General features: G+C 48.9%; 8 protein-coding genes across 8 annotated transcripts in view; 5 read left to right on the forward strand and 3 right to left on the reverse strand.

Moving 5' to 3' along the window:
• Nucleotides 1-4,122, reverse strand: part of LOC131211170 (nicotinamidase) — a 52,552-nt gene extending 48,430 nt beyond the window's left edge. The window contains exon 1 of the mRNA XM_058204543.1: nt 3,949-4,122. Within this exon, the coding sequence (XP_058060526.1) occupies nt 3,949-3,981 (33 nt within the window). The 5' untranslated portion in view covers nt 3,982-4,122. The remainder of the gene's footprint in view (nt 1-3,948) is intronic.
• Nucleotides 4,123-4,358: 236 nt separating this feature from the next.
• Nucleotides 4,359-8,974, reverse strand: LOC131208250 (uncharacterized). The gene is made up of 6 exons (XM_058200903.1): nt 8,803-8,974; nt 8,168-8,552; nt 7,968-8,101; nt 6,514-7,188; nt 4,785-4,933; nt 4,359-4,696 (listed from the first exon to the last, which is right to left on the reverse strand). The coding sequence occupies exons 2-6, from the start codon at nt 8,414-8,416 to the stop codon at nt 4,542-4,544; spliced, it is 1,362 nt and encodes a 453-aa protein (XP_058056886.1). The 5' UTR covers nt 8,417-8,552; nt 8,803-8,974; the 3' UTR covers nt 4,359-4,541.
• A 379-nt stretch (nt 8,975-9,353) lies between these two features.
• On the forward strand, nt 9,354-11,641 carry LOC131208393 (26S proteasome non-ATPase regulatory subunit 11). The gene is made up of 4 exons (XM_058201128.1): nt 9,354-9,462; nt 9,765-10,457; nt 10,529-10,798; nt 10,860-11,641. Exons 2-4 carry the CDS (start codon nt 9,921-9,923, stop codon nt 11,301-11,303), a joined length of 1,251 nt encoding a protein of 416 aa, XP_058057111.1. The 5' UTR covers nt 9,354-9,462; nt 9,765-9,920; the 3' UTR covers nt 11,304-11,641.
• Nucleotides 11,642-12,091: 450 nt separating this feature from the next.
• On the forward strand, nt 12,092-14,239 carry LOC131209145 (monoacylglycerol/Diacylglycerol O-acyltransferase-like). The gene is made up of 6 exons (XM_058202141.1): nt 12,092-12,602; nt 12,732-12,891; nt 12,955-13,093; nt 13,157-13,260; nt 13,330-13,691; nt 13,756-14,239. The coding sequence occupies exons 2-6, from the start codon at nt 12,819-12,821 to the stop codon at nt 14,062-14,064; spliced, it is 987 nt and encodes a 328-aa protein (XP_058058124.1). The 5' UTR covers nt 12,092-12,602; nt 12,732-12,818; the 3' UTR covers nt 14,065-14,239.
• Nucleotides 14,240-15,004: 765 nt separating this feature from the next.
• Nucleotides 15,005-16,283, forward strand: LOC131210292 (monoacylglycerol/Diacylglycerol O-acyltransferase-like). Its single transcript, XM_058203519.1, has 5 exons — nt 15,005-15,066; nt 15,131-15,254; nt 15,310-15,407; nt 15,479-15,840; nt 15,912-16,283. Exons 1-5 carry the CDS (start codon nt 15,060-15,062, stop codon nt 16,221-16,223), a joined length of 903 nt encoding a protein of 300 aa, XP_058059502.1. The 5' UTR covers nt 15,005-15,059; the 3' UTR covers nt 16,224-16,283.
• Nucleotides 16,284-16,733: 450 nt separating this feature from the next.
• Nucleotides 16,734-17,997, forward strand: LOC131212481 (protein HGH1 homolog). Its single transcript, XM_058206360.1, has 3 exons — nt 16,734-16,831; nt 16,889-17,623; nt 17,704-17,997. Exons 2-3 carry the CDS (start codon nt 16,974-16,976, stop codon nt 17,798-17,800), a joined length of 747 nt encoding a protein of 248 aa, XP_058062343.1. The 5' UTR covers nt 16,734-16,831; nt 16,889-16,973; the 3' UTR covers nt 17,801-17,997.
• LOC131212479 (probable cytochrome P450 313b1) lies at nt 17,849-19,415 on the reverse strand. Its single transcript, XM_058206358.1, has 3 exons — nt 18,875-19,415; nt 18,743-18,812; nt 17,849-18,686 (listed from the first exon to the last, which is right to left on the reverse strand). Exons 1-3 carry the CDS (start codon nt 19,413-19,415, stop codon nt 17,849-17,851), a joined length of 1,449 nt encoding a protein of 482 aa, XP_058062341.1.
• A 1,924-nt stretch (nt 19,416-21,339) lies between these two features.
• LOC131212480 (heparan-sulfate 6-O-sulfotransferase 1) overlaps nt 21,340-26,348 on the forward strand; it is a 28,900-nt gene continuing 23,891 nt past the window's right edge. The window contains exons 1-2 of the mRNA XM_058206359.1: nt 21,340-21,543; nt 24,142-24,417. Of these exons, the coding sequence (XP_058062342.1) occupies nt 21,340-21,543; nt 24,142-24,417 (480 nt within the window). The remainder of the gene's footprint in view (nt 21,544-24,141; nt 24,418-26,348) is intronic.

The raw sequence follows: 26,348 nt of genomic DNA on the forward strand, positions 1-26,348 counted from the left end.
GGTGCGGCCCGCGTAGCCCGCGGCCCACCGGATTCGGGTTGCAAATTCAAGGATTGCGATTACACGATTGCGATATAGCCTCAAACCGTTGACGGCGTTGTCCATGACCGCGTAACGGACTGAGCTGTTTTGTGCAGCGCCGAGCACTTGCCGCGTGGAGTTTCCCGGGAAGTCCACCGGTGTGCTCTGCTCCAAGACCCTTGGCGGTGCCCGTAGTACCGTGGCAGCAACCGAACACCAGGCCCGGGGGAAGACGGCTTTGACGGGCTCAAATTATACCGAAGCGATGGGGCTCGGTTCAATCACATCGCTTGATGGATGGCGAACCCGGCTTTCGCTCCGTGGTGCAAGGCCAGCAGCAACAGAACCGCTCCGGAAAAAGAGAAAACGAGAGAGAGAGTGAGAGAGAGAACGTCTTCAAAATCCACTTAGCGCGTGCGAGGCGCACGAAACAAAAACCCAAAATCCCCATTAGCTCGCCCTGGGAAACCGGCGACGGTCCGAGGATTGGCACACGTTAGGCTTGCCCTTGGGGTGCCTTTGGCAGGGCTTGGGGGAGAACTTTTGTGCCACTAATTGATTGATGGTTTACCCCATCAATCCGTGCACTCGCGGACCCGCGAATTCGTATCCTACGGGCAGCTATCCCGAGGCCACCTTCTCGCGGTCAAAAACAATCGATTAGCGGCGGAAACTGATTGCAGCGCTTCCTCTGGGACGATTCAAAACAAACCCGGACCGAGAAGCGCCCCGGTTCCGGTCGGCTCCGTCACGGTCAGGTCAGTCACTCTCGGTAGTTAAAATTCGGTATCTAGCGAAGATAAATGATGTGCGAAAAGTGTTGAAGGAGAAAGTGGCCATGACACTAATTAACGATCGGCTTCTTCGTTTCCGTCGTCGGTCAAGATGAAACTCTTTTCCTATTCGACCCATTTGACACGATTTCAGCCATCTTTAAACAACGTAGCAACCGTTGCGGACTTCGTAGTAGGCACTGTCGATGCTGTCTCCATCGACGAGCATAACTCAAAACCGAGAACTGAATCCCTAATTTTCCGCGGATTTATTCGGATGCCTCTAAAATGATGATAAGTTGGTGCGCAAATGCACTCACATTAAAATCGGTCCCAATCGCCTTTCTGGGGGTGCCTGCAACCGCGTACCGTTCGTAGGTAGGAACGGCACACTCCGCAGGATTTATGACGCAAACTAGTGCAGCGCCAGTTTATCGTTTCACCACCTTCAATTTGGTGGCATCCTATAAAACGCCGTCCGTTGCCCCGGGAACGCGGACAGTATGCTCTGCCAGCAATCTGTGCGGTCTCTCTGTAAATAAGCGCTCCGCCACGTGGCTTACAGTTTTGTGCGATTTTTCGCCGTTTTATTGCGATTTTCCATCGCGCGCGCACCATCGCTTCAGCTTCGCTTCACGCAAAGCACGGTGCGGCAAAGAAGTTCCTAGACTCGCATCATTCGAATGTGATGATGATCGTTCAGTTTCGGGTGTGCTAAACCTTAAATTGACCTCTCGCTACTGTGCAAACTGTGGCGGGAAACCTTCATAGACACCGTTAGAAGGGCGATAGCTCCTAGTCGGTAGTTAGGGATCTCCGGTCTCTGAGGAGTCCGGACCTACCCACTAAAACCCTCCCTACCAATGCCTTGAGCCCCCTTCGGATCACCTGCTCGCTATTACCTTCGAAGGAGAGGCAAATCATCTAATGCTTCCGATGCCGAAACCGATGTTTTTTTAAGCTGTTGAAGAACATCAGACAACAACGGAATATTGGCCATTAAAAAAAGTTAGTGGGTTTAAGTTATGGGCCAAATCTCACGTCATATTTCTCGCACTGTGCCCTTGCATCGAAGCGCGAAACTGGCACCGCTTTTTTGTTCTATTCGGCAAAACTCCCGTGGAAAGCTTTTCCACTTTTTTCGCATCTGCGAAGACAGAAGACCCCGTTCCCTAGCGAGCGTGGTGCAGATGGTTCCCGGGCTCCCCAGCTCCAGCTGGCCCGGCTTTGCTCGCTCTGCGGGACTTAGCAGGAGTACCTTTTTGGAGTGATCAAACATAATCTTTTCAACTACGTTTACACACGCATCACCGAGGGGTGGCCCACGTGGACGCAAAGAGCTGTGGCTGTGTGTGAAGGAGCACACCGTAAGTTGACATTCTCTCCCGTCCCGTCGCGCAGTGATCCTGTGGCCACTTTGTACGACACACCTGAAACTCTAGAAGAAGGCGAATCAGCAGCGGGAACTCGGATTGATGCCACGGGGTTCTGGGCTCGCATGCAGGGAGTTATGATGAAATATTTTTCGGGAGTCCCTTTTTCGGTGTGGGGCGGGTCCTTGGGGGCACCCGGGTCGAGAACGGATGTCGGGTTTACCCGAGGTTGGCTGGTGGTTTGGTTTTTGGCGATAAGCACCATCACTCACGGAACGGATGCCGGTGTGCAGTTGGGTATGTATGATGTATGTTGGGTGATTTGCCAACTGCTTTCCGCGCGCCACGGCAACCTTCCGCTTCGCGAATGCTAGGTTTAGCTGAGTGGAAAAAGGACACGTGCAAACCACACACACACAGCTCGTCGAAAGCGGAATGGCTTAACGTCAGCCCGAGTCAGTGTGACGCCTTCGGGAGACAAAGAAAATTATTATTTTCCGCTCCGTGCGCCCGTAGTTATCCCTGCTGCAAGGCAGGACACTGCTTTTGCGTGAACCGCGAAACGTTTTCTTCGTTTATTATTTTTTTCTTTTCGTGGGAAAAAAGGAAAAGGAACCTAAATTTCGGCTGCTCTTCAAAAAACGAGCCAACACGTAAGCTTCTTCACGCGGGCTTCATTGCCGTTAAGTTTGACGCACTTGAATGCCGAAAACGGAATTGAAATTACGAAATTAGTTTTTGTTAAATTTAATGCAAATAAACCGACCAAAAACGAAGGGGCAAACTGCGACACAAAGTGCCACCGTTTCCCCGCTATTCTAACCCATTCTAAGCCGGGCACTGGGTGCAGCAAACAATCGGCCAGGGTTATAAAATGTTCTCTTTCCATCCGACAGTGCACATTACCATGAATCACGGGGGAACCGTAAAAGTGGGCGAGGGGGCGGCCATAACATCGCCATCAAACGTGAGTTCTACCATGCACAAGTGCGAATAAAATCGCGGCGTATATCGTCCTAGTTATTGTACTCCCCGGGAATCGGCATCACCTCTTAGCGTTGCGTTGCATGTGAGAAGACGATGCTGGACATAAAGTGGCCCGCCCCCCTGACCGGCGGTAGACGAGCGGCCGTAAAGCGACGACGAACAAAGATACCGACACTTTGTGTGGCTTTATTGTTATTCTTGGCTACCATCACCGCCGCCATTCGGATCCCATTTTTCTTCTAATGATTCGCAATTAATTAAACTTTGCTAATACGGCCCAAAAATGGGGCATCTAAAAGTATTGCCCCGTTGCAGTAATTGAGCAGTAAAAAATCGGGTTACATGTTGCCTACCTCTGTTGGTGGTGAGTAACGTTCCAGTCACTGCTTTCTGATAACACGGTGACTAATCGCCATCGATGGTGCGATTGTCCGACAGCCAATGGAATATTTCCATTACACATTTATATAATCTTCACGCCCAATGCGTCTGACTACCAAAACAAAAATTCCTAACCCCCTTAACGGTCAGAGTGCAGTGAATGGCATTTCATTTACGTTCGCTGCACATCACCGTGTTTCAAGGCCATCTGATATGCAGCGAACAGATATTGCGTCGATGGGGATCAGCAAACTTTTACCTCTATTTGTAATTAAAAGCACAATCGGTGGCTACAATGAGTAGCTAGCAAAGGGAAGGAATTGGGACTTCGCACTAAAATTTCGTTCTACAAATAGCATTAAATAGCATCCACAACATCAACATCGAGAAGCATATAAACAAATGACACTGACCTGCGCTCCATCGACCGCAGCGTGCGTTGCCATTGGTTACCGAGTTAACCACGGGAGATGAATTCACGACGAACTAGCTATAAACTGTTCCCCAGTTCCCTTTCCTCGTTCCGTACGCCAGAAGCACCGTCGTCTTGGTTCTATTTCGATTCCTTCGCCGACAAGCGTGACCGTAACCGGAATATTCGACGTACCACGCACAGAACGCTTTTATCACTCCCGGCATCGGTGGCAAACTCGAGTGACAGCGATTGTCAAATGCTCGCGCTATGCCCGCGAAGCAACGCGCAGGGTCAAAGTGCCGGGGCTGATGATAAACAAACCACACTAGACGCGTACGATAAAATTCCGACGTTTCTTTCGAATGCCGATGTGCATTTTTGCACCGATATGTATAAAGATCGATGGGGTAGTGTTTAAACATTTATTGATAGGTACTATAAAATAGAATCATATTTACAGTTCAAAGAAGTTCCTACTAACTAAGGGTGATTAGAAATGATAATGCCTCACACTAAACGCGAGGATAGTGTTCGAGTTTGATGAATTCAGATTTGAAGTTCAAAGTTGATTACGCTCTTCACTCGTGTTCATCAATGCCTGCCTCCGATACCATTCATGTACTCGTCCATTTCCCTGTCAAGACAGGACTTCGTGCTGGCCATGTACTGATCTAGCTCGTTGTCCAGTTCCTCGCGGCTCTTGACTTCCTTCGGCTGCTTTGCTGCTTGTGTGCGTTTTTTCACCACTATGGAAAAAACCAAAAAAGTGTTTAAAAAAGGTGTTTTAGTGTTGTTTAATAGCGATTGATTTTCCTAAAACATCCTAATACTAACCATTGCGTGCACGCGTGCGAGAATTGACACCTCGCGACCGAGATCGAGATCGTCCTCGTTTGCCCGCCCCGTTGCCACCGTTCTGGGCCCCGTTCTGGTTACCACTCTTTGGCGTACCCCGGCCAGTTGCTGCCGTCACGGCTGCTCCTCTGTAAAGAAAAAAGAAATTTGTTCGCCGTTCCATAATGTTGATCGTGTTACACGCGTCTTGTTGCATTTTTGGGTTCGTATTTGAAGTCGCTTTCTCCTCAGCAGCTCACACTCCGCCATAGAAGTTTCCACCCACGTTTATGATGGGCCATGCGGAAGTTAACTGATAGTCGGTCGGGAGTAGGTCCGTTTGTTTCGATTATCAAGATGTGTTCCCTTCGCACTGTCCCGCAGACAAACAGCCTCGGTAGTTATGTTTTAGAATGAAAAATCTCTCGCTTTACCGCTCTCCAATCATTCGAACCAATTATTGGTGAAAAGCTTGAAAGAGCAAATGGTTTTTCGTTACACGTTCTCAATAGTCTCACCGATCCAGCATAGTCCAGGGAGGGCTAACCAAACGATAATAGAGCGGCACAGCTTTCTTCCCAAATCGCGGATCACCTTCTTCCTATTTTAGCGCCAGATGATCGCGCCACAGCTCGCACCACACACATTTCGTCTTCATCGATCGTCCGCAAAAAGGATGGCACAACTGGGAGTGCGTGTGCTTTTCAACACCTGCTGCCAATAAAATTCACACCTCATCTCATCCACATATCGGAGAGTGCGACTGTCGCGGGAAGACGAAGGTTAACAAGCGTTGGCTCTTTGCGCTTCGTCTCTCACACTTAGGGGAAGTCCGGGGAGAAGAAAGCCTTCGTTATTACATCCGTCCCGGCCTATAGTCCTTTCTCAGCACAGCAATCATCCAGTGTTGTGAATGCGACGTGTCACTACTGGCCTCTGGAATCTCTCGGCGGAGTGCATTGACAGCATTGGGCTAGTGAGAAACGTCGAATGGGTGAGCAAGAGGCAACCCTGGGGTGTCCGGTCACGTTCTGGGTGGAGCGTAGGGACGCTCTGACACCACAGTAACAGTCCTCGAGTAGATGCATCGCCACAAACCACTGTGCAGAGCAGGCAATACCACTCAATTGCACTTGGCCTACGATTGCATCACCCGTCGATCTTCAGGCCGCCCTGTCTTCCGCCTCCGGACGAGAGTTTTACTCCATATCTGCAGAAAATAAGGACTACAGTGCAGTGCATCGAGTTTCGCGTTAAGCGCCTTCGCAATTCCGGACGTCATCGACCAGGATTGATCTGACGGTTGAAACACTGTCTCGATGATTGGATGTCTTATATCGTTGACGACAGCTACTGCTGTTAGATGTCGATCTCAGTTAATCTTCCGGTTCGGGGATCGCTTCTGGAATGCATCACTTGCATACGGACGAGCGGAGAACGAACACGAACCAGTTGAAGTGAGGAGACGAACAAGTTGGCAGTCATCGGAGTATTGCGCTAATAGACCGCATGTCGTCGCAGGTCAGTGGATCTCTGCGACTAAAGGAGCATACGACGCTGAAGAGAAATGAGAATGCTGCCGCGAACAAATGCTGATCCCTGATTGGCTCTTTCTTGCCGGAAGTCTCGATGCCAGTCGGACAAGCCGGTCTCATTCAGACATTGTCAGCAGCATTAGTGGTAGCAATACTTAAGAGTTCCTCACGTGGCCACGTGGAACTGTTATTACCTCTTCACCGAACGACCGGGGCGCGTGCCGGCGACGACCGTTGCGCCCTGTCCACCACGTCTGCGTCGGCTTGTGCTTCGCTTGGCCACACGGCCACCTTCGACGCGAGAGACGGCGATCGGTTCGTTGGTGCGATTAGCGCCGAGACGACTGTTTACACTTCCGGCGCGTGACTTCATCCGTGAGCCAGCCCTTTTGCGTGGCCGAGCGCGACCATTAGAGGCGGCCGCGATGGCGGCGTTGGCGGCAGCGACGGACGCAGGTGTAGTACGGAGTCGACTGCGGCTACGACTGCGACCACGAGTGGTTGTCGCCACTGCACCATTCCTGACGCCAATGCGTTCGGCCAGCGTTAACTTGGTGCGATTAAGACGGCGACGAACCGGTGCTCCTTCGTTGCGGATTGTATTTAAACCGGTACGGCTACCGGACAAGTTGGCGTTCGATCCGGAGCGACGCAGATCTGCAGAATACTGACGGTTGCGCGATGCACTTCTTGTGCGTGATGCGCTTCGAGTGCGCGATGCACTCCGAGCACTCGATGTTCGTCGGGTGCGTGATCGTCCGCGCTGAATCGTACCCGTTTCCATGGCACGTGCTTGACCCAACCGGGAAGCGAGTTCATTGGCTATTTTTCGAAATTTCTGTTGAAACTCAACTCGATCGGCGTTCATTCTGTAAATAAACAGGAGTAATGAACGAAGTGTCAATTGAGAGTCACTTTGTTAACAATATAAAAAATAATTTAAACAATACACTGTATTTTTATCTTGTACAATGTTCAATATATTTGTCACAAACGAGAACAAATGTCAACATTCCCCTAGTCTTCTCGTTATACTGTTGCTATTGTTCCTTGGCTAATTAAATCGCTTTTCAAAGTGAACACAAAGCACATATTAACCAACAGACAAGAAGAAATAACCTTTTCCCGTATTGAAATTCGTTTGTTCGGCATCTTCTAGTCAGGCGGGACTACTAGAAATTTCCAACCATCAACTAATTGCCGAGTTTACTCTTCCTTGAATAATGACGTCGAATTCGGAAGAACATCCAAAAATGACGTTAACCTATATTCAAGGTTATCATTGGTCTTGTAGTTTTTGTTTTGACTGCTTTGGAGAGTGTGCTATTCAATATTAGTAAAATAGAAGGAAAATTTCTCAAATTTTATATTTTTCTGCTGTGTATCGTAGAATTGATCCAAATGAAGCCATGAAAAGGCGCAAATCTAGATAATCCTTATCGATTATTCTTTCCCTTGAATTATGACACCAAAATAGCAGTACAGGCCAGTAATGGTGTTAACCTATATTCAAGGAGATGCTTAACTCACTCGAAAGACTAAGATGACAAGGACAATTACTAAGATGACTAAGGATGAATAAAAACAAGGAGATCCAGATTTCTCCACAGAATATTGTTACAAAAAAACATTGATAAACAATACTTACGTCGCAATATTTCCAAAGCTGTTTGATCGCTGCAAGCGTCCAAAACCACCGGGAATGGCTCCCAGCGTACGCTTCAACTGCGACTGCATGTTATTGCGTTGCAATCTTTGTCGCCCTGAGCGAATCGTAGAAGTCTACCAAAAATTATGTGAAACAGAGCAATTAACAAACCTTTTTATTCGCTGTTGAATTTTACTTACATTTTTCAACGCCATGGCAGCAGCACTTTGCACGGAACGATCCCACTGACTGATGAGCTGTCGATTGGTGTCCGACCGGGACAATGAGTTTGAACGGAGGCGAGGTCTGGTTGGAACGGGCAGTACTCGGACACCAGGTCCAGTTGCTACGGCGGCTGGAGGGTCGCCGATCTTAGCCATGATGGTGAACCGATCGTTCAGCGACACTCCCGTACTGTTGCTGAAGTGTATTTTCATGATGCTTCCCATTCTGCTATGCGTTTTTGTCCAACTTCAAAATTACGCTTTTTTCAATGCTTCACGCACACCTGCACGCACGTACAACGGAACGCCCTCAGAAATGGCGTTCTGAGAATTGATAGTACTTTTGATGAAAATGGCGAATCTGCGAAAGGCAAGCGAAGAAGAAGAGGAAGAAGAATCACATCTCCGCACCCCATAAATGCTGTTCCGTGTGCGATTGTAGAAGGGCAAATATTTCTAATAATCTATGAAACCGTGATCTATTTTTGGTCATTTAACCCGCCCGATGACGAAACTAGGCGGCTCGGGAAAGAAACTGCGAGGGGCGAGCAAAACCCGAAAGAATTTTTCCCGGGATATGATGCAGCAGCAAAAAGGATAACCTTACTTACTTTAAGGAAGCGCTCGAGGTAATTTGCAGATAGCTTTCACTTCACAGTCTACTGTATTAATCTACTTTTCAACTGTGCGCTAATTCGGCCAGGTTTGGAAGCGATGGCACTTTGCAAATCAGCTTTAAAACGCCTTTCACAGTAGCACATACGTGATTCCGTTCGCGAGTCTATGCGTGGTCTGTCACGAAAAAGCGAGAATTTGTTCTTTTTCACTATGGCGCCCTTTGCCAGGGCTGCCTCGCGACGTATAGTTCGCTACCCACGGCGAGAACACATTCCTACCTACTTTCCAACTGTTCCAATTTCCAATTTCCAATTCGGGAATTTCCAACTGAATAACATCGGATTACCTGTGGAAAAATACTTAGAACGCTGAAGTGGCCTAAAAAATCTTCATTAAGAGGGTAAAAGAATGCGACGGTAATTATGGAAACCTCTTTTTTCAAACGTTGAATTGTCAAACGACTACCCATTAAGAGGGTAGCCGTTTTGACAGAAAGCAGTGCTGACAACCTTAGCAACCGAACGGAGAATGACTGAACAGAATCGAACTGTCGCGCACCGCTCGCATCGCAAGACGACGGCACTCGGGAGTAAATTGTTGTGTGAATTTCGCTCGAAGTAACCGATAACTCTACGCCAAATCATTCGTTTGCGGTAAGTAGAAACAATGGTCCGTGAAAATATGCCCAAGTGTGCCTTTTACCATCCATTGTTGGCCGGGAACGAACCGAATTGCATTCTTGTTGACATCTGCTTCGGCGACCTAGCGTTTCGATGACTTGTGCGATTTGGAACGTCATTGTCCTCGGTGCGGAACTGACGGATCCTCCGCGCAACAGTGCCTTCCCCGCAACCTACTCACACGAGTAGGTCACGGTTTAGAGGCTAGACACGGCCTTCGGGGTTTGAAACCAGCAAGATATCGAGAAATTAAGGTGTCATTTGTTCTTTCGCAGCTACTGCAAAACGCCCAAGAGGTTCGCAACAAGAGAACGAACGAAAACAAAGCACCGTCTTACAAGCGTTCCATCGGCGGGTGACACAAAGAGATCAGCAACCTAAACAGGAAACAACAAAGCTAGGTGTACTCCGGAGCATCAGCATTCTCAAGGATGGCTGGCGCAATGTTATTCGATCGTGCCGCATCGCACTCGCTCAACCGACAGGACATGAGCACGTTCGCGCGCGATCTAGAGGTGGACGAAAATGACGAGGAACAGATCCGACAGAAGGAACAGAAAATTCTCGAATTGGGCGAAACGTACAAGCGGGAAGGTAAGGCAAAGGAGCTGGCTGACCTGATCAAAGTGACCCGCCCGTTTCTGAGCTTCCTGAGCAAGGCCAAAGCGGCCAAACTGGTGCGATCGCTGGTCGACCTGTTTCTCGATCTCGAGGCCGAAACAGGTATCGAGGTGCAGCTATGCAAGGAATGTATCGAGTGGGCGAAGCAAGAGAAGCGCACCTTCCTGCGGCAATCGCTCGAGGCGCGCCTCATTGCGCTCTACTTCGACACCAGCATGTACACCGAAGCGCTCGCGCTCGGTAGCCAGCTGCTGAAGGAGCTTAAGAAGCTCGACGACAAAAATCTGCTCGTAGAGGTGCAGCTACTGGAGAGCAAAACTTACCACGCGCTTAGCAATCTGCCGAAGGTAAGGGACGCGATAGCAGACAAAGGCATACAATGGCGAATAATCATTTCTTTACGTTCTCCCTCTCGCAGGCTCGCGCTGCACTCACGTCTGCTCGTACCACAGCGAATGCGATTTACTGTGCCCCGAAGGTGCAGGCGACGCTCGATCTTCAGTCCGGCATTCTGCACGCGGCCGATGAGCGTGATTTTAAAACCGCCTTCTCGTACTTTTACGAAGCTTTCGAAGGATTCGACTCAGTGCAAAGCAGCAAGGCGCTGACCGCGCTCAAGTACATGCTGCTTTGCAAGATTATGCTCGGACAGTCGGACGATGTAAATCAAATTGTTAGCGGCAAGCTGGTAAGTTGCACGGATACCTTGCTCTGGTTTGTTTTTTTTTCTACCCTCTTTTCGCTTCCAGGCCATAACGTACTCCGGGCGCGATATCGACGCGATGAAGGCGGTCGCGGAAGCGTCGCACAAACGCTCGCTGGCCGATTTTCAGGATGCTCTCAAGCAGTACAAGAAAGAGCTCGAAGATGATGTAATCGTGAAGGCACATCTAGGCACACTGTACGATACGATGCTTGAGCAGAACCTTTGTCGGATCATCGAACCGTACTCCCAGTGCGAGGTCAGCTTCATCGCCGATCAGATCGCGCTACCGATCGGGCAGGTTGAGAAGAAGCTGTCGCAGATGATACTGGACAAAAAGTTTAGCGGCATCCTTGATCAGGGCATCGGCGTGCTGATCGTGTTCGAGGAGACCCCGGTCGATAAAACCTATGAGACTGCACTTGAGACGATACAGCACATGGGCAAGGTCGTCGACACACTTTACCAGAAGGCGAAGAAGCTGACGTAAAACCGACCGAATGTAGTGAACACTTAGTCCGTAATGTAACCAGCACTTATTTGCCACTTCTTCCACCACTTTGCTCCCATTCGTTGCTTTCCATTCGCACCACTGATGCTCGCTGCGGCGTGGGTTTGATCAGTGTGTGCCGGTTCAAAATCGTGTTCGTGGCCTAGCGCAGGCCTTGCTTGGCATGGCACATAAACTACACACACACACACAACAAATGAGCCGGTATTTGGTTTCAGTTTAAATTTTCATACTCCCCCGAACTGCAAACATAGATGATTAAATAAGTTCAACCCGACAGAATGTACGCAGAAATATAGGTCTAGTAGGTCGCGCAACTGTTTTCTGCCGAAGCCGTTTGTTGGGTAAGCGAGTGCAAATTAAAAGACTTGTAATGATCCCATTTCCCTATCTTGAGAGCAGATTCCCCCTCGACGTTGCTGCGAATAAATTATTTCCTGGAAATTGCAAACTTAACACTAACGATTCTCATACCGATTGGTCTAGACAAACATTTGGGACATTGTGATAGATCACTGGTGAAAGTAAGAGCCGAATGTTAGGCGATTACAGCTCAAAGTTTATAATACGAAAGAAAAAAAAATTGGTGAAAGTAGCGATCGAATTCTTTAAGTAGAAAGGCGCCCATGCAGCAAAAGCGTTCCGATCTCCGCTTTGACAGCATACAACAATTGAAAAAAAAAATAAACCAAACAGCTGTCAAAACAGTGTCGGTGTTTATCATTTTTTTTATTGATTCTTTTTCAATATCACGTTTGCATATACACAAACAGCAGGTCAGGTGGCGAAAGTGCTTTGATCAAGATGTTCAGCATTTGATGCTCTCATTATCCTGTAACACTCCGGTCGTCCATTAAAAGTGTACAAGTGCATTAACAGCGCGTTTGCAAAGCCAGATTAACAAAGAGAGATTTACCAAACACAAAGTAGATCATTGAAAGTCATTGTGTCTCGGAAAGTACAATGACACAATGCCCGTCGTTCTTGCTGACGGAAAGTCAATGAATCATAAACAGCCCGTGCACGATCATCGGTAGAAAGAAAATCGTCGCAAGCAGTAAAACATCACCGGTCATTATTCGGATCGAAAAAAGCTTGTAAGAGCTGATCTCAGTCGAATCAACGGCACAACCAGGTTACCCGGGACCGCGAACGTTCATCACATTCCAGTCGCGGCAAAGCGTGGCCCCAAATGCACAACCGCCACAAACGCAGACGGTCAGTGCGATTCGCCATTACCGCCTATTCGATCCTTGACCTCCGCAAGCCGGCTAAAAGGTAGGCACGCAACCCATTAAGGAGCTCTCGTTGTTTAATAGCGTTCGTCTGGAGCTGCTTGGAATGGCCACAGGTTAATTAATCATTCTTCAATGACCTCCGGTGTCAACGTGTGTTCCATTTGTGCAGGTTCCACGATTGAGCCCAACAACGGAATAGGAGAACCGGTGAGGTAGACTTCCGCAAGAATTTACCGCCGAAGGCCAGCGTCCCACGATGAGTGCGGCCGACGATTTGCTTGTGTTAAGTAATGAGACTGTGAAAAATTCCACCTTTTTTGCATATATCGGTAAGCTTATTCCGTCCGCGTTGTACTCTGCAATCCGCTCACGTTTGTTGTGCGTTCCTTTAGAACAATACATTGACTTGGACTATTCCATCTGGCTGTACCGGTTGCTGACGCCGATATTGGTTACATTCCTGCTGCCTTGCGTATTCGTCCTGCTCATTTACTGCACCATATCATTTCTTTACATCTACAAGTTGCACAGGTAAGGTCCACCACTAATCACGGTTTCCGGCCAATTGTGATGAAAATGTCATGCGACGTCCAGTCGCTTCATATTGCAGGTGTACAATGAGGGCGACTTCGACTTTTGGGACGTGGCCCGTACGCTTATTGCCGTCGTTTGGGACGCTCACGGTTGGATATTTCATGGTAAGAGTGCTGCTATTGCTTCATTCTTCTAGTGGTGGTGCTTAACATGCTTTCTCTTTTAACATACAGGATACGAGGTTTGCGGGCTAGAACACCTTCCCGAGTCCGGACCGGCCCTTATTATCTACTATCACGGCGCCATCCCGATCGATATGTACTACTTTACCGCACGCGTCTACCTCAAGCGCCATCGGTTGATCTACACCGTTGGCGATCGGTTTCTGAACAGTGTGCCGGGCTGGAAACTTCTGGCGCGTGTCATGAAAATCAGCCCAGGTACTGTGCAGTCGTGTGCGAGTGTCCTGCGTGACGGTAACATGCTCTCGATCGCACCGGGTGGCGTTTACGAGGCGCAGTTCGGTGACAGCAACTACGAGCTGCTCTGGAGGCATCGGGTTGGCTTCGCCAAAGTGGCAATGGAGTCAAAATCGGTGAGTTTGCACAGTTGACGTAATTTTTTGCTGAAGAACCTTCGTTTACAATCTGATCCTGCAGCCTATCATTCCGATGTTCACGGAAAACCTGCGTGAAGGCTTTCGCTCCGTCGGATTGGCCAAACCGTTATTCATCCGGCTATACAATGCCGTCCGGTTCCCAGTGCGCCCGATTTACGGTGGATTTCCGGTAAAATTTCGCACCCATTTGGGCCCCCCGATCCCTTACGATCCGTCGCTAACGGCCGAAGAGATACAGGAGAAGGTGGCGTACGCGATCGAAGAGCTTATCAACCGTCATCAGAGAATACCGGGCAGCATATTCCACGGGCTGCTCGATCGGTTCCTCAGCAAGAGGAAAAGTCAGTGAACCAGGACTATGTTGTGCTGCAAATTCCTTCTGAAGGCATTTCCATTTCCTTACGCTTCGAGCTGAGCTAGTTTGTTCCACAAAGACACGGTGCTGAACGAAACTATTGTTGTCGCAAGCTAAAAACGTTAGCAAACAAGATGTATTTAATAAATCTGTACTTAGTAGCAGTAAAACTGGTTAAACGGTAGTCTCTCGCATGTGTTTGTGTTTACTTGGTTCGAGAAATGTTTGTTTAAGTTCAATTCAATCGTGATTTTGCAGCTGCATTTTAAAATGAGATGCAAAAACTAATATTTTTTACAATTGCCCAACTCATTGGCGAATATTACGATCATTACACAATCATGGGATCAGACCACTTGACTCGATCATGCGTAGCGCAGACAACCGTGAACATGTTTACGGAAATGGAGCTAAATTAGATTAACGTACTGCATGCCAGCTAATTCCTTGTCCCATTGCACAATAGTTCCCAGTTGAACACTCTTCTTCTTTCACCAAGGTTTAACCCTCGATATTCGCGAAGTTTTAAATGAAGTAACGAACAAGTGTACCGCTCTGCTGTATTATTGCAGAGTTTCGCTTTTTTACACTGGCGTGAAAATCGACCTGTTGAAACGACAGTTCGGAAGCAAACTCTATCAAAAAGGGCCGCCGTCATCAAAAACCGGTAAACGATACAGTTAGACAGAGACGGTGCTAGCTGAAAAGCAACCGAATTTGTGATTACAGGGATCAACACACCTCCGATAGGACCAGGAAAGACGACAGGAAAGCAAAATTGCAACAGCTCAAGACGATGTGATAAGACCTACAACCGTTAGGTAACCCTGCTGCGATTGGCATCGTGTCTGGTAATTTCTGTATGCCTCACCATTCGATGCAACCAACTCGGCGCATGCCAACGAAACCCCATCACTTTTTCGGGTAATACTGGTAGTGTGTGGTCACAGCGTCGGTCCTTCGTTGCGTGCTTTATCGCCGGAAGCGCAATGATTGGTGAGCTTGAAGTATCAGTTGGGAGGAATGATTGCGAATTAACCTTTTCCCGACACCGCATTAGAGTTGCAGTTCAGTTGGATGCACACTTTATTGATACCCTTGGCGATGGTCTTCACCCTTCCCTGGTTTTACGTGCTATTGATTTTATCGTCCGTGCCTTATTTGCATCTTTGCAATTTTCTGCGGTAGGAACGGGACACTGGATACTTGGAGCGAACTATTGATTTTATTTCATTTTAGGTCACCCTGGGCATCGAAAGAGAAGGACGAAGAATTTTGGAACAACGTCCGTTGGTTGTTGGCACATGTTTGGAACCTTCACAGTAAACTTCTGCATGGTGAGTCCGCGATGAGGGCGTAATTCGAAATTGTTTAAGGTATGGATTGTGGTTGGACCGTCCCACTCCAGGATACGAAGTGACGGGTCTGGAGAATCTTCCAAAAGACGGACCAGCACTGATCATTTACTATCATGGCGCACTTCCCATCGATATGTATTATCTGACCGCTGAGACTATGCTGAAGCGGAATCGTCTGATCCACACGGTCGGGGATCGCTTTTTGGACAACATTCCCGGTTGGAAGCTTGTTTCGCGAGTCATGAAAGTGACCGCCGGGTCAGTTCGTTCGTGTGTCGAAACGCTGCGTGCCGGAGAACTGTTGTCCATTGCACCAGGCGGTGTGTACGAAGCACAGTTCGGCGACAATCGGTACGAAGTGCTTTGGAAGAAACGGACCGGTTTCGCACGCGTTGCATTGGAAGCAAAGGTGGTAAGTTTTAGATGAAATCTTTTTATCATTTAATAAGGCCATTTCATCATATAATTCCAATCCTCCTGAAGCCCATCGTTCCGATGTTTACTGTTAACATTCGTGAATGTTTTCGAACGGCATCGTTTTTCAAATGGCCGTTCCTACGAATATACAACGTGCTGAAGTTACCGATTCTTCCGATCTACGGAGGGTTTCCTGTGAAGCTGCGCACGGTGCTGGGTCAACCGATTCCATACGATGCGACACTAACACCGGAAGCACTGCAGGACAAAGTAGCATTGGCCATCGAAAGCATAATCAAAGAAAACCAGCACGTCCCCGGAGAAATATGGCGAGCCATAGGAGATCGGTTTGAAACGGCGCATAGTTTAAAAAACTAAGAATGAATTGTAGGAAGTCGTGTTAACAAATTTAATTCAATTTCTACTATGGAGGCATTTGCTAAGGCTGCATAAATAATAAAGCGGAAAGCCGATCAAAATATCATTTTATCAAATTCAAAATTGCTAATGCGAGCTTTGCTACAAGGGCACGGTTTTCGACATGTTTACATTTTCAAACTGACAACCACGTGCAGCTGATGGCAAGCACAAACACATTTGTTCCGTGTTTTATGATCCTCCTCAACGAGTTCATTATTTTCTGTAGTGTGCAGTTTGTATATTAGAATAGAAAGAATGGAAGAAATTATACCCTTCCTATCGAGAATGGCACGATTTGACCTGAAGGCAGTTTCTCTTTCAACCATTCTTGGTTAGCATATCTTGGGTTGGAACTTACAATGAAAGAATCTACTTAGCTAAAGTTTAACTCTACAGGATTTACACGCTCAGAGGACGGTATAAGTATGCTCATCGAAAACGAAACCGTCCTCGAATGCCTGTTCGATCTAACGGACGATGCATCGAAAACGCTTGCAAAGGATGCTGTGTTATGCTTCGTAAACATCACGGCGGAGGAGAAAGGCGCACAAGCGATCGTCGAAAAGGTACGATCGACATTCGGCACGAGATTTTCTTCTATTTACCGATTGACATGTTTTAAGTGTTCTGCAGCTTTCGGCTCGTTTGGTCCCGGCTGCCTACCGGTCGGTGTTGGACGAGAACTCAAACCTGAGCGATGCCTGGTGTATGGTACTGTGCAATATTAGCCGCCATGAATCGTTGGTGGAAACGGTGGTGATGCATTTGCTTTCGATCGAACATTCCATCGATAAATTGACGACCTGCTTCACCCGCGTAAACTACAACAAGCAGAAAGGCCACCTCAACTATCTCGGACCACTGTTTAGCAATGTTTCGCAGTGCGCGAATGGTCGGGCAGTTTTTTGCAACCGGACGACGGGGCTGTTGCGTCGAATTTTACCATTCGTACACCACACCGAAAGTATCGTACGGCGTGGTGGTGCCGTTGGTTTGCTGAAGAACATTTGCTTCGATTCGACGGTTCACGAGTGGTTGTTGAGCGAACAGATGGACATTCTACCCTTCATTCTGCTGCCACTTGTGGGTCCCGAAGAATTCGATGATGAGACGAACGATATGTTACCGACGGAACTGCAGTATCTGGGGCCCGAGAAGAAGCGCGAAGAAGATCCCGATATACGCAAGATGTTGGTGGAATCATTGGCGCAGCTCTGTGCCACACGCAACGGACGGGTTTATCTGCGAAAACGAGGAACATATGAGATTCTGCGGGAACTACACAAGTACGAATGCAGCGAGCAAGGCGATAAATCCGTGTTGGCGGCCGTCGAAAATGTGGTAGACATTTTGATAAGGTAAAAGATTAAGCCAGCAAACGATATGAATTGGTCATTCCTAAGCTTCATATTTTCTTTAATGCTTCATACCTTTTCAGAACGGAAGAGGAAATCGGTGAGGACAATCTGAAGGAGTTGGATATTCCGGATGATGTTAAAACTAAGATTGAAAATTTGAACAATGACCAGAGCTAAGAAAATACACTGCCATAAAAAAGCAATGCAAGCATTTTTAACGTCAATTCATCTTCGCTTTAATCTCACCATATGGCCGTTAGTAATTTTAATCGTTAGCTCAAGTTTCATTACCAAATCTGCGAGCTTTAAATCCGTTTCAAGCCGATAGCTGGCCAACACCTTCAGTAGCATAATTTTCATCGAAATCAACGCGTACCGTAATCCGATGCAATTTCTCGGACCCGCGCTAAAAGCCAAAAATGCGAACTGGTCGTAGCGCAGCGTCTGAAACCGCTCCGGACGAAACTGGTCGGCGTCGGGTCCCCAGTACGCAGGATTTCGGTGAATGTTGAAGATATCGATAAAAACATCTACACCCGCCGGCAAAACGTGTTCCCCAAGGGGTATTTCTTCAGTTGTCTTTCTACCGATAACCAGTGCGATGGGAAACAATCGCATTGACTCCTTGAGAACCATCTCAAGATAGACCAGCTTCTGTAGCGTTTCGTAGCGAACGTTCTCCGTTGAGTCGCCCAAGTGCTCCCGTAGCTCGGCTACCAATTTATCTTGCACACTCGGATACATCGCCAGCAAAAGAAGTGTGTTGGCCACAGTTAAGGCACTGGTTTCATTTCCAGCGAAAATAATCGTATTGAGCTCGTGCTCAACAACCTCCAGATTCGGCTGTCCATCTTTTCTCATCGTAGCGTGTAACAGCTCCACGAGACTGTTGGACTGTGACTCGTTGTTATTGGCGCACGATTTTGTAAGTAAAATGTCCTTCGCTGGTCGACAAAATTCTGTAAATGCCTTTCTTTCGGCCCGATACACCGACGTCCACCGGTACAGCCAATCCGGATGAAGGAAAACGTTTGCCGCGCGGATTGTAATGAGGTGAAAGAGTCTACAAAGCAATCAAATTATTGTACAAGTAATCCTTTGGCAAGACTGTTCACTTACTGTTCCAGATACTCCAAGTAGCTGCAAGTGGGCGCTTCCTGAAAGTGCATATCGGTGCCAAGAGTTGTAGCTGGAAGAAAATGGTTCTGATAAAATATCTTTCGTAAAGGAAAAGATGCAAACAATATTTACCACAAATCATATCCAGAGTGCAACGAGCGGTAAAACGGTAGACATCGAACGATTTCGTTCCATCTACATGTGTTGCCAGCCTTTCAACCATCACGTTTGCCTTCTGCTCAAACACAGGAATGAAGCTTTGCAAGATGGAAAGTTTGAAACTCGGTTGAATCACTTTTCGGTGGGGTCGCCATTGGTGTACCGGAAGCGAGAAGATACCGCGTAATGGCGTGAAACGGTAGAAACTTGCCTTTTCCATGGAAGCTTGCGAGGACAGTATGATTCTGGCGTGTTCCGCACTGCTTACGATAACTACCGGCATGGGCCCAAGCCAAACGCAGTAAGGCGACCCATACGTACGGGTCAGCTCGAGCAACACCCGGAAGTACAAAGTTGTATTGGTACCGGGAAGGATGTAGACGGATCCGATAAGCGGAAAGTTGACTGGACCGGGAAGCCTCTTCAGAAGATGCCATGTTCGCCGGTTACGCCAGGCTCGGTAGCAGTACAAGGTAAGGAAAAATAGTACACACTGCACGATCGTATGAATCATTGTGACTGTCGCTTGGGAAGAGGATGCAGGTTTTATTTTATGAAACTTGCCTGTGACCGCGTGTAGCGAAGGTGGTAATTAAGAGGAAGAACAATGGCCGGTTCGTAACTGTCGCATAATTGGCGCGTGCATCTCTTTCGGTTAATCGGAGGTTAATTGGTCACATGCGTTTCAGTTTGCGCATTTCCACGCGCAGGAAATAGATCCGATTCTCCGTACCGGCTTGACGCAAATCGAGCCAAGATACATTGTTGGTGGATCATGATTGGAAATGTTTACAATTAACACAAATCGTTGTGCCAGCTGAGCGAGTATGTTTTAGACACATTTGCTAAGACTATCCCGTAATTATAGCGATAGTTTGACTCACCGACATTTGAACTCACTAGCCTCTCTTTTATTTTATCGCCAAAAGGCTAGTCGTTGCCGCCACAAGGCTAGTAGTTGACGTCGTTCAAATAATGATTCTGACTTGCTTGACAAAAGTGCAGTACCAGTAACTTTCTTGGCAATTAAATCCAGGGTCTATGTGGCTCTCTCACTCTCTCGCATACGACCGACTAAGTAAGAGTAAGAGAGCAAGCTACTCGCCACGGTCACAGAATCGTCCATGGCGGGTTCATTCGAAGCAAAGTGCGAGTTCGGAAATGTTCATCGGAACTTCAATCGTTTCCCGAAGCAAAGTCCGAGTTCATCGGAACTTCAATCTTTCTGTCACCCCGAAACAGACAACAAACAACACAGAGATGATTTGGTTCTCACGGTAAGAACTGTTCAACCGCAAAGGAACATGGAACGGACGGAAATCGCTCGCCACTGTCCGCCACCGTGCAAACCGTGTCCGAACCAACAAACGGTCCCGTGTCCGTGTGTGTGCGCGCGTGCGTGTATGTGATCCGGCCGCCGAGGGGTGCTCTGCCAACCGAAGTGTGTAGTGTGAAACAAGAACAAAACAAAGCCAATCCAGCCGATCCTTTGGTTCCAAGTGTTGGTGGTGTTTGTGTTTGAGTATCCCGTTTTCCGGGAACCAAAAGGCCAACACGGCCCCACTCGCCCCACTCCTAGCGTGTCTGAAGGCCACTCGAATGGCCTCGTCGCTGCTCCGCCACTCGTGGATGATGCAAACCAAAAGCGTGGCCCACCACGGGTTGCGGTGTTGAATAACGCAGAAAGAAACGGAGCAAAAACAAATCGAAACCATGCCGCGAGCCAGACGGATTCGCTGACTTTCGCCGTCCCTCTACAGGCACTGCTCGGTGGATGAAATTCTCATAAAATCGATTCGCCCAAAAGGTAAACACACGGAACGGCAACAGCAGGCAACGCCGTGGAGCAGCGGCGATTAGTTCCCTCACACCCAATGACAAGTCGGCTCATCGATCCGGAGCCCCAACCGCGACTCGTATGCCCCCTCGAGGTCGCAATCCGAGAACGCAGCGCGCAGTGTTTTTAAACGGTTCCTGGAAGTTCACGAGAATCCTAGCTCGGGTTTTAGTTTTCTTCGACGCAGCGGCCCCAAGGATGGATTCGGACGATCCGTGAGACGATTTTCTGCAGCCGCTCTCCACTATTAGATTCTGTCCTTCTAACGGCATTTGAAACATTCTTCCATCGCCCTGTACCTAACCCAACGATCGCAGCCGTTGTCGGCATAATCGAAGTAACCATAAAACGTATCGCGATTCGCGAACCGAGCGCGCGCTTCGGAATATGAAGTAATCCTCCGTTTGACGGTCTGCCGGTCAATCGTGAGCCACTTAGCACCCGGCAAGGCCGGCCCGTATGTCTGTGTGTGTGTGGGGGGCGTTCGTGTGAAAGTGAAAGTGAAGAGAAAAGGGGCCGGGTGGCGTGCGTGGTGGCGAAAGGAAGTGAGAAAAAATAAGTAAACGGAAAATACAGGAAACGAAAACAAAACACGGTGCAAATGAAGAAGGTAATGATCCCTTCGTTGGATATGAAAAAGAGCATTTCCGTGAAGGTAGATAGTGATCTGACTTTACTGCTGTCCAGTGGAGTGTACGAAATCAAGAAGATGGAGCCTCGCCGGCGGCTCCGACCGATCGCCTACGTCTGCCTGTTTCTCGCCATCGCCGGCATCATCGGGTTCGGGTACTTCTGTCCGGATCAGGTACGTGTGTCTTATCATCGTGACCCGCTTCTTCGTCAGCCTACCGCTTATCGCTCGCCATCGCCGGCAACCGGTGCCGATAAGGGTTGCCGGTTGTCGGGAAATTAAACTTTAATTTTAGGAAGCCCAGTCACATCTTTCTGTTCTGTTCGTCGGGTTTTGGTACGTAGCTGGTTGCTGCAATCCGTTGGGGGAATTCAGAAAGCGTTCGGCAGAAAGTTCTGTGTCAGTGCTCTGGTCCCAGCACCCCCAACCGGCGGACCGCTAGTTAACTCATTAAAATCTCTGCAAAGCCGAAGCATGGGAGCGCTGAGGAGCGTAATGGGATTACGTTCGAATTGACGGTAGGCAAACCGCACGCAGTTTGCGGTCCGAGCCGGCCGGAACTTTTCCACTTTTCACGACCCGCGGTTAAGATGCTGTACGCGAATGCCAAATGGCTCAAGTGGCTGCGGTTTGCATGTCGACGTCGGTGTACGCGCCTTTGATGATTTGCTTTCCGCTGGCTGCTGAGCAGAGAAATAGCAGCAACCCACCCCACCGGAATCGGCCCCTTCTGAGAAGGGACCACGGTTCCGCGCGGTCGGCCTGTCGGTTATGGTGGTACAACGAAGGACACTTCGGTCGCTGAGGGTTGTTATAGGGAATTTCTGAAGCTAGAGCCCGAATGCACTCTCTTGCCGACCTCATGACAACCTCCTTCGCAACTCACTGGACCATCCGTTTCCAAGGACGTGACTTTTTGACTTCTTCTACTTCTTTGTCAAATGCAGCGACGTTGAGGGGCGTGTTTTGTGTGATTTTGGTTATTTCCTTCAATCCGTCGCAAAACGAAGGCAAACGTCTCAGACTGGCAGCGGCCGCCACTTCGGAGGCAGCTACAATTGATCCCATGCTATCGCTCCTAATTCCTAACACGAGGCAGCAGTGGCGATCCATCTTGTTTCTTGCTGGCATTCCATCGTGATACGGTAGCCATCAGGGGCAACTGGGGACCCAGCCGGGGCCAGAAAAGGTTGTGCGTTTCAAGTGGGGCAAGAAGCAGGATTATGATCTCATTTGTGCGCCCTTTTCGGCGGATTCCGATCGTTCCCACGCTGCAGCTGGAACGTCTGAACCAAATAGCGAAATGTCTCATAAAGTCGTCAAGGGAGGCGGCGGCATCAGCGCGCTCGATGCCGTCACATGTTTAATGGCAAGTCGGAGGCGCCGGCCAGAAAGGGTGCTTACACATTGCAGGGCAAAAGCCGAGTTTCGCTAGTTCCCGGCGTCTGCTGGTGGGCCGCTGACAGAGTGATGTTCTCATATCAATCACAATTTCACCATTCTTGGCACAACATCGCTCAAACGTCCACGGTCGCCAGGATCGTTTCGGTTCGTTTCGGGTACGCGGCATGCTGCGGCACTTATGGAAATGCGCCCCTCGTTGTGAACTATCAATTTTAATCTTCGTAAAACTTTTTTATGACCTACGCGGCGGCACGGCGTGTTCAGTTTTCAATTTGATACGCTTTTCCCGATCCTCTCGACCGGGGCGACGATCAGACGGCCGGCAGAAGCACTGGCCGTCCCGGAAGCTGTTTAATATTCCGTCCGCCACAGTGTCTTCCGGAGGCCAGTTGATGTGCTTTTAAATTTGTTTCCGACGCCGCGGACGTGTTGGTTGCGCCACTGTCACCAACGTGCTCTGATGTAGCTTGAAAGCGACAGGCTTTGGGAAGCTTTTCCCGTACGCTCGTCATGCTAACGATGTTTTGATAAAGCTCGTGATCTGTTACGTGAAGAGTTGCGCGAAGGAAAGTCTTAAGAATCTGTTAAACTTTGCCTGGCAGACGGCGTCCACCATCTGTTGCTGCCGAGCCGTGCCGGGCCGAGGAATGATGTGTTACGAGGCGACCATTTTTACGTGTCTTTGGCACTCCGAGAAGATTTGAAGATTTACGATGTGGCATATTGGCGCAGGGAATTGCAGCGGCAGAAGCAAAAATTATGAGCTAACTTTCGACAGGCTCGTGGTCGTCGCACGTCGTTGCTGAATTTTATTATCACAGCGCGCGCCCGTATGCCTTAACCCTCTCGTAACGGTTCGCGTGTGTCTGGTTCCGCTGATTGATTAAGTCTCGCTCAATTACACCCTAGGTTTCGGCAGATTCGGTCAGATCAAGCACTTGGTTGATTAGTGGGCCTCTCCCATGATGTGGACCAGTCTTGATTGGTTGGTCAACGAACCTTAGCACCAGACGGCAGATTATAATCGTGCCAAGAAAGGTTGTTTAAATTAAATCCAACGAGCAAACGATGAAAGTGGCATTAACAAGTGAGCTGAGAACCCGATGAAACCAGCGCGTAATCTTCTTCCGGCGCGGCCGTATCAGTGACTTTGCCAACAGTCTTGGCTTCTCGATTAGTCATCAAACAGTGGCGGGGATCAGAACACCCGTGGGGTTATTTTAATTAGTGAGCAAATATTTAGCTACCGAGATTACGCGTTACGCTTTGTTTTCCGGAGAAAAGTGCCAAGGGTCGGTTGTTTGCCTAGAGTACGGTAGCTTCTTCCTTTCGTTAGTCGACTGACGGCTCCTTCGTTTTTCCTTGCAGGTGTGTGCCTTGTCGCGGCGGGATGTCACCTCATCGGCAGGTCTGGGCGCGTCCGGATCCGGTGGTCTGGAGCTGACCGGTGGCTACGAGCACGACAATCTCGGCAAACCGGTCCAGCAGAATCTGCTGGCGAACCCGGGCCTCAGCTACGAGGAGGTCCTGAACGATGACTTCCAGTTCGACATGAACGCACACGACGTGATGGTGTTCCTGCACATCCAGAAAACCGGCGGCACCTCGTTCGGTAAACACTTGGTGCGTGATTTGGATCTCAAGGTAAGAACGGTTCTCACCGTTTTCGTGTATCTGCGCCGTCCTAGGTGCGGGGCCGGTGTAGTACTTTAGGTTCTCCGGAAAGTATTGTCACGTCTGGTTCCCCAGCGCTTTATATATTTCTATTTTTTCTGTCATTTTAAGACACAATTAGGGCTCCACCCAGCGAATCTCTTACATCCCTTCGTAGGGGGGAAAAATAGCAGGAATCATCCTTTTGTCGGAAGCTCCCGCTTTCGGGTGCGCTTTTCATGGTTCGTGCGGACCCCAAGCACTTCACAGGAAAAACCGGGTGGGGATAACAATCGAAATGTGATGCCATTTCGGAATTGGAACCACGTTCAGGTGCAGCTCAGCTCAGGGCCTGCGAGAGGCTCCGGTGGAACCACCACAAAAAATGCCGCGTTCTTGTACAACTTGGGAGAACAAGCAAGCAGGCAAAAAAAAAACAATAGACAAGAAAAACGGAATACACGTGGCGCGACGGATGCTTCAAGTGCCCAAGCGAGTCTTTCGGTCGGACGATTCTTTCGACGGTGTTAGAGAGAACGAGAGAGCGAAAGAGAGACGGAAAGGATGCTGCACAAAGGACGCGAAGCTCGCGTTCCGGTTTTTCGGTTCGGCACTCTTTCATCTCGAGTGGAGCGTACAAGAGAGTGTCCTTTTTCCGGTGCTGCTCCGCTCCAGTTGCCGTTTACCGTTTGATTCGCGCGGCCCATTCGGTCTCTAAAAACCAACTAAGCGTTGCTGGGCCCCGGCGTTGTGCAAATGTGCTGAATTTTCACTTCTGCCGTTGTCCAGGTGGGTCCTTCCGTTCAGCCCGTGGGCGAAAGGATTTGTTTCAATTCCGCGGTACCCTGGTTCCTGGTGACCAAAAACTGTCATCCTTCGTTGGTTTTTGCTGTACGGGAACGCTTTTTACCGAGCGCCACTGGACCGAAAGTGGTCGTTCCTTCTCGATCTAATTCTTTCACTATTCGTTCTCCGGCTCTTATGGGTTTAGGAGGGCGTCTCGCACTTGGAGGCCAGTTTCAAATCAATCGAGCCTCTGAGCCGATATGTGTGTGCTAAGGGATTCCTATATCGGCCTAGTCAGCACATCGCGTCTCCAAATAACGGTGGTGGTCCACCTGTCCACCGCTGGAGGATGGCTTTCGCAAACGACATCCTATCGTTAGCTGCTATAAGCGGTCCAATAAACGGATCATTGCCCAACGGGAAAAAGGAGGATATCCGCTTGCCAGTCCCCCCAAAATGCCTTCTTGGTATGTGTTTTTCTTATCGCTTTGAAGCAGTGGAATGCAATAACCCGGGAAAGGAGAGCGGCTTACCGGAAGGCCATTCCATCCCCGGTTTTGGGACATTCACTTTAGCGGTACTCACGGATCCTGGATGGGGCGAGCCATTGAAGAGAGATATGGAAAATAAAGACCGATTACACTTTAGCCTATCAAAATAGACGGAAACGTTTGCTGGGCTGGGCTGGTCCCTATTAATGCGCTTCTTGCAACAATGTTTCCCGTGGTGCCAACATTACTACTCCGGACTCGGGTGAGAAGTGTGAGAACTTTTGCCGGCCCCACCATCAATCGTTCCGGCGTCCTGGGTTTTACTTTATTTACGACCTTCTTGCACCGTTCAGTTGCGGCCAGCAGAGGGTGCAGCAGCAGCAGCACCAGCATAAACCATGGCGAAACATTGGTCCGGCCGGTCCGGTTACTGTGCCATTTGTCCGTCCACCCAGCCCAGGCCCCCGCATCAGTGACACGCTGGGTCGGCGTATTTCGAACGATAAAACGTTTAACGTACGATTAAATGGCAGGAAACATAAAAAGTCCTGACCGTTCGGGATTTTATGCTGCCCCAACGTAGCATGGTACCGCACACACATCACCTTTCCGGATAATAACCCCTTCCCGGTTTTGTTGGCGTTG

Source organism: Anopheles bellator, chromosome 2 (assembly GCF_943735745.2).
Source record: "Anopheles bellator chromosome 2, idAnoBellAS_SP24_06.2, whole genome shotgun sequence".
Taxonomy (NCBI): domain Eukaryota; kingdom Metazoa; phylum Arthropoda; class Insecta; order Diptera; family Culicidae; genus Anopheles; species Anopheles bellator.

What these genes read in the sequence shown, in the direction of transcription:
- LOC131208250 (XM_058200903.1), bottom strand. Translation starts at nt 8,416, where the DNA reads ATGGGAAGCATCATGAAAATACACTTCAGCAACAGTACGGGAGTGTCG. An exon ending in CCCGGTCGTTCGGTGAAGAG is followed by an intron (nt 4,934 to 6,513) that starts GTAATAACAGTT and finishes TTTTCTTTACAG; the next exon opens with AGGAGCAGCCGTGACGGCAG. An exon ending in TCGCACGCGTGCACGCAATG is followed by an intron (nt 4,697 to 4,784) that starts GTTAGTATTAGG and finishes TTTTTTCCATAG; the next exon opens with TGGTGAAAAAACGCACACAA.
- LOC131208393 (XM_058201128.1), top strand. Translation starts at nt 9,921, where the DNA reads ATGGCTGGCGCAATGTTATTCGATCGTGCCGCATCGCACTCGCTCAAC. An exon ending in CGCTTAGCAATCTGCCGAAG is followed by an intron (nt 10,458 to 10,528) that starts GTAAGGGACGCG and finishes TCCCTCTCGCAG; the next exon opens with GCTCGCGCTGCACTCACGTC. An exon ending in AAATTGTTAGCGGCAAGCTG is followed by an intron (nt 10,799 to 10,859) that starts GTAAGTTGCACG and finishes TTTCGCTTCCAG; the next exon opens with GCCATAACGTACTCCGGGCG.
- LOC131209145 (XM_058202141.1), top strand. Translation starts at nt 12,819, where the DNA reads ATGAGTGCGGCCGACGATTTGCTTGTGTTAAGTAATGAGACTGTGAAA. An exon ending in CACCTTTTTTGCATATATCG is followed by an intron (nt 12,892 to 12,954) that starts GTAAGCTTATTC and finishes GCGTTCCTTTAG; the next exon opens with AACAATACATTGACTTGGAC. An exon ending in TCACGGTTGGATATTTCATG is followed by an intron (nt 13,261 to 13,329) that starts GTAAGAGTGCTG and finishes TTTAACATACAG; the next exon opens with GATACGAGGTTTGCGGGCTA.
- LOC131210292 (XM_058203519.1), top strand. An exon ending in TCACAGTAAACTTCTGCATG is followed by an intron (nt 15,408 to 15,478) that starts GTGAGTCCGCGA and finishes GTCCCACTCCAG; the next exon opens with GATACGAAGTGACGGGTCTG. An exon ending in TTGCATTGGAAGCAAAGGTG is followed by an intron (nt 15,841 to 15,911) that starts GTAAGTTTTAGA and finishes ATCCTCCTGAAG; the next exon opens with CCCATCGTTCCGATGTTTAC.
- LOC131212481 (XM_058206360.1), top strand. Translation starts at nt 16,974, where the DNA reads ATGGTACTGTGCAATATTAGCCGCCATGAATCGTTGGTGGAAACGGTG. An exon ending in GTGGTAGACATTTTGATAAG is followed by an intron (nt 17,624 to 17,703) that starts GTAAAAGATTAA and finishes ATACCTTTTCAG; the next exon opens with AACGGAAGAGGAAATCGGTG.
- LOC131212479 (XM_058206358.1), bottom strand. Translation starts at nt 19,415, where the DNA reads ATGATTCATACGATCGTGCAGTGTGTACTATTTTTCCTTACCTTGTAC. An exon ending in CACTCTGGATATGATTTGTG is followed by an intron (nt 18,813 to 18,874) that starts GTAAATATTGTT and finishes ATTTTCTTCCAG; the next exon opens with CTACAACTCTTGGCACCGAT. An exon ending in TACTTGGAGTATCTGGAACA is followed by an intron (nt 18,687 to 18,742) that starts GTAAGTGAACAG and finishes ATTGCTTTGTAG; the next exon opens with ACTCTTTCACCTCATTACAA.